At 38.7% G+C, this 5,160-nt stretch overlaps 1 protein-coding gene across 1 annotated transcript; it reads left to right on the forward strand.

Annotated features, from left to right (window-relative positions):
- Nucleotides 1-2,669: 2,669 nt before the first annotated feature.
- Nucleotides 2,670-3,967, forward strand: LOC143037350 (uncharacterized). The gene is made up of 3 exons (XM_076205488.1): nucleotides 2,670-3,200; nucleotides 3,536-3,725; nucleotides 3,825-3,967. The coding sequence occupies exons 1-3, from the start codon at nucleotides 2,670-2,672 to the stop codon at nucleotides 3,965-3,967; spliced, it is 864 nt and encodes a 287-aa protein (XP_076061603.1).
- Nucleotides 3,968-5,160: the final 1,193 nt, after the last annotated feature.

The following is a 5,160-nucleotide window of genomic DNA, read 5'->3' on the forward strand; positions in this document are numbered from 1 at the left end:
GCGTGCTTCCTCACAGCAAGCGTGTATGTACGTAAATCAAAGAGGGGTGTGGGGACAACTCATAAAGATGACCGTCTTTGGGTAATGAAACCCAGAATTCCTAATGTGACTTTAATTGATAACTTGTTCAAATATCAAATATGGTTAGTATAGTCTATAAAGGTTGGTCTAAAAGTTAATTAATGGTTCCTATCGTACTCTGTCTCCCTGCGCTTCAACTAAACATCTTACAGTAACATCAAATAAATTAAACTTAGCATCTACTGTTGGTGGTGGGAGTGGGTTTAGACGAGCACGGCTTCGCACCTCGGATGAGGCCTTTGTAGCGATGGGCGGGAACTGCTTGGTCACGGTTGGTATCTCCGAGCGGGCACTGAAGACGGCTGGGTAGGCGTCTCTCCGCAATTCCGCTAACGTCCTTCCGGTCTGGATGTCCCGAAAGGGGATGTATCTGCCCCTCGCGACCTTGATGCGATGATCCTGGTAATCTACACGATGGCGATGAGATCCTGATCACAGGTAACACGGAACGCCGTAGCACTGAGTTCCTTGACACTTATGTTTTAGTTACGCGTGTTCACCTGACACTAGGGGTCAATCGGTCTTGAATTTTGGATAGCGTTTAACTAGTTCGTATTAACGAAGTGAATCATCGCAGCCACTGTGCGAGACCAATGCACCTGAATCTTCCGAGACCGCGTAGGAGTTACTTCATGTTCTCTGAGAACCCACGCTAGACTGACCTCTGTCTCACGGCATGTCAGGTCGTGATGCTCGCTAGCCGGCTTCCGACGTTGCCAATAGTTCTATGTCTCCGTCCCTAGTTGTGAAGGGTACTACGAATAATGTTCATGTGGGAGGTGACACAGTTGCAATTGTTCTTTGAGGTAGACACTGTTCACGAGCGGGTTAGACACAATCCTAATTATTCTAATTGCCTAGCTTAAAACAAATATGTGGCAGCGCGCAGGGGGGGGAGGGTGTGTGTTTGAGCGCTTTGTGTGGGCGCGAAAACCGTTGAGCATGGCTCTGAGAACACAAATCAAAAGGGGGGGGGGTGTTTCTAGATAATTAGAAGTCTCTCCCTTCGTTAAGGCACTGAAATTGATTGTCAAAAATGACATGACAGATAAAGAGGATAACGAGGAGGAGAAAGGACAGGATGTAGCTACTAGAAGTCTTAAGGACTCTGGAAATTCCCCCGAGTATGGGGAATGAAGGCCCGAAACGGTGGTAAATCAGACGAGAAAATGGGAAGGGGAGACAGCGAGCCGGGTGTCACAATTTCAAAAATTGTGACACTTTTCATTAATACTTTATAAGTGAAGTAGAGACAAAAAATTTGAAAGGATATTGAAGAAAATTCAGTAAAAAAATATTCTATAATGTAAAACATTTGGCATAATATATATCTCTGCAAATAAGTGATAAGTAAATTTCAAAAACAAAAATACTGTACTTTATAACAAAGGTTGAAATATAACCTTTGTAAAGGATATACAAATCTAATAATAAAAAAATATATAATGGAAGATTTTCTTACATATATAGTTTTGCAAATACAAAATAAAAAATGAAAATACTTTACAAAAGAAGTTTAGGCAAATTTCTTGAAAGGAAACAGTAAATATAGAGAAAATAAACCTTATTGATACGAGTACGGTACAAGGTCGAGCTGAACATGTATGATACTGAAAGGTATATGTATCATATATACTTTTTGGGTATCATTATCCTTCATATGTTTTCATACCTTCTTTTGCTTTAATGTACTGAAATTACTGACACAAGTATCTCTTGGTCTAACTACATACTGGTACTGACATGCGATTATTGCGATGGACATTACTCTGGTTCTGGACAGTGTGGCCACTCCTTGGCTTTTTTTTTTTTTTTTTTTCCAATATCTTGGCATTTTTGCCATCATCTTGGAATCTTGGAAATAAACTGTAAAAAATGAACAAATCTTGGATTTTTCGCCAAATTGTAGACAATTGCTTAAAATATTAGTTTAATAATAGAATATTCTCTTTGCCACTTAATAAAGTATGAGGTACACTATGTTAACAACAAAGGACAAATTAAGTTTTAAATTTTAATTCATGAGATTGTTGAAAAGTTAAGGCTGGAAATCACGACTTGCCAACTAAGTTGTCTTCTATGAGTTGACGCGTCCATAACACGTTCAATACGTTTGAGACGTTACTCTCCTAGTCCGCCAGTCCTCTCTGGCACGTGTGGTATGTGTGTGCGTGTGTGGTATGTGAGACCTGTGGATAGTTATTCAACCCTACATGATTTAATTAGAAATCATTATGAGTGATTCTGAAGAACCAGGGTATAGTGGTGATGTTACCCCACCAAAGAGAAAAACGAAAGTGACGTGGTATCAGCAGGCATTTAGAAAGGAATGGATGGAGGATGATGAACTGAAAGATTGGGTACAACCAGATCCTGCTGACAAATTTACTGTCTTGTGTACTGTATGTAGCAGCAAACTCAAGAATTGCAATAAGTCGTCTCTGATGGCACACAAAGTTTCCATGAAGCATGTAAAAAATTTCAATGCCAAAAAGAACTGTAAGTATTGAGCAGCATTTTAAAAAAAAGTACCTGGACTAGGTCATCAAGATAAAGTTGCAAAAGCTGAACCAATCATTTCAGGATTTATGGCAGAACACAACATGCCATTCCACCAGGCAGATCATTTAGTGGATGTTCCCAGGAAAGCTTTCTCTGACAGTGAAATTGCCAAAGATGTTACCTTAAAGAAAACAAAGGCTTCATATATAATACAAGATCATGGTATCGCATGGAATGAATGCCAGGAAATTGTTGACATATGTAAAGAAAATAAGTTTTCACTTATAATAGATAAAAGTACTAATGTGTCAGTTTCCCAGATTTTGGCTTTGGTTGTAAGGTTTTATGATAAGAAAAGATTAAAAGTAACAGATGCACTTTTGGATACTAAGGAAGTCGAGGATGGTTCTGCAAAGGGATTATATAGTGCAGTTAAAGAGGTTTTCAGCTCTAAGGGAATTCCAATGGAGAATATAATTAGATTTGCCTCTTACAACTGTTCGACCATGCTGGGGGCAAATAATGGTTTCCAGGCCTTTCTAAAGAAAGTATTCCCTCTGTTTTTGTCTTTGGATGCATATGCCATTCATTTGCATTGTGTGCCAGCCATGGAAGCAGTAAGTTACCTTCTTGGTTAGAGTCTTTTTTGAAAGATGTATGTTGCTATTTTTCACGAAGCAGCAAACGAAATCATGAGTTTCGACTTATTCAAGAAGTACTTCGCGCTCCAAAGCATAGGATGCTAAAATGATCACAAACAAGATGGCTGTTCTCTAGAGTTTTAGAACAATGGGGTGCACTGAGTTTGTTCTTTCAAAGTGAATCAAGAACAGATAAAGTTGATGGAGCAGGTCAGATCTATAAGGTAATGACAACTCGTGGAACTAAGCATATGTTGGTATTTTTTAACTACATTTTGACCAAAGTTGACAGTATGAATGTCGAATTTCAGTCCCAGCACTTCAAACTTGGAACCCTCTACTCTACGATTTCTGACAAGTATCGTAGCATCCTTGGTCTATTTGTACAGGATGTAGTAATTGAGTCTAGAAAACTATCTGAAATCGACCCCAGTGATGAAACACTTCACAAGAGTCTGGAAGATTTATGCCTTGGTGGCAGATGTGAGGGTTTAATGGAAAGTGAACCTCTTCAGGAAAAGGAAGAGCTTTTTCGATATGACTGCAAGCAGTTTCTAATAGAATTGTGCATGCAGATGAAAAAGAGATTTACTTTTGAAGAAAATAGCCTCATTGCTATGTTAAAGGTAGTGGAACCTGCTGAAGCTCTTTCTACAAAGAGGGACTTGAAGTCTCTTGGAAAATTTGCAGTACATTTTCCAACATTGATAAAGGTGGATGAGCTAGATTTGCTGCAAGAGTAATGGCGATATCTTCTATATGCAAGACACACTTAAAGGCATAAGTCAGTCTGCAACTGTTTTCTGGAATGATTTACTTTCAGTGAAAGATGGGAATAATAAAGAAAAGTTTAATAGTGGCCCTGGAGGTTTGGTAGGGGGAGTGGTGGGGAGGTGGGCCGGCTTGAGCCTGTCGATGGAGACGCGATCCGGTTTGGCATCTGGCATCTGCATGTATTGAAATATTTTTTCCCAAATAAACCAAGTTAAAACTAAGCAAAGCAACAGACTACACACAAATACAGTTGCAAACCGTCTATTGGCCAAGCAAGCCATTACAAGACAAGAAGTGACTTGCCAAAAGTGGGAACCATCTATTTCATTAATCAAAGATGTAAAGTCGGGTCACTGTCACATGAGATATATAGAGAGGGAAGAGTCCAGGAAGAAGAGTAACACAGCAACTTTATATCATAGTGAAGCCGATGATGTTGATGGTGAGGAATTAGAGGAGGACCCTATGCCAGTATCCTTCTTCCTGCAATAATACCATTGTCTGTAAAGTATTTGTGAGTAGAACTTCCTCTTCTAGCTAAATTTCCTATTTTAAATAAGCCACAATCCATTTCAAGAGTCATGTCACCTTGTTTTTCGCAAGTATCAGTATAAAAAATAATTCTTGGATTTTCTTGGATTTTTTCGTAGGGTCATCTTGGCATTTTTACATTTTGTGAGTGGCAACACTGGTTCTGGAACCGATCTCATCGATACGAGTACAAAACAAGATACAGCTGAACATGTTTGAAACGTGATTTTTTTCAATTTTAAATATCCTTATTTCAATAATTCATTGTTAAAAAGTATAAAGGGGAAAAAAGAAGGGGAAAGGAAAGAAGAGATAGTATTATTGCGTTAGTCTACAGTTGAAATCATAATTATCCTGCTGTTTGGCAACACAGCAGTGGGAGAAACCACCAAACTGATGGAACTTGACAGGAATATTACAGCTCCCGTGACTGTGTGTCAACAGGTGTAAAATTGAGGTGTTTCATTTATTCAAGTAATACTTTGGATGTTTATCGGTCTATGTATAAATTCGAAAGCCAGCGTTGCACAAGGACGTTTTGGGGGTTTAGTGGAATGACCACGAAGACAAGACGATGAGATTTATTACATTTTATAAAACTATGGTTTTTTTTATATAATCTACTTATAAG

Source organism: Oratosquilla oratoria, chromosome 22 (genome assembly GCF_046742065.1).
Source record: "Oratosquilla oratoria isolate Oo_2021 chromosome 22, ASM4674206v1, whole genome shotgun sequence".
Taxonomy (NCBI): domain Eukaryota; kingdom Metazoa; phylum Arthropoda; class Malacostraca; order Stomatopoda; family Squillidae; genus Oratosquilla; species Oratosquilla oratoria.

Excerpts from the sequence above, each read along its gene's own strand:
- LOC143037350 (XM_076205488.1), top strand. The coding sequence starts at position 2,670 with ATGGCAGAACACAACATGCCATTCCACCAGGCAGATCATTTAGTGGAT. Across the intron at positions 3,201-3,535 it reads GTGTGCCAGCCATGGAAGCA|TCCCAGCACTTCAAACTTGG; the intron begins GTAAGTTACCTT and ends GTCGAATTTCAG. Across the intron at positions 3,726-3,824 it reads ATGTGAGGGTTTAATGGAAA|AAAATAGCCTCATTGCTATG; the intron begins GTGAACCTCTTC and ends TTACTTTTGAAG.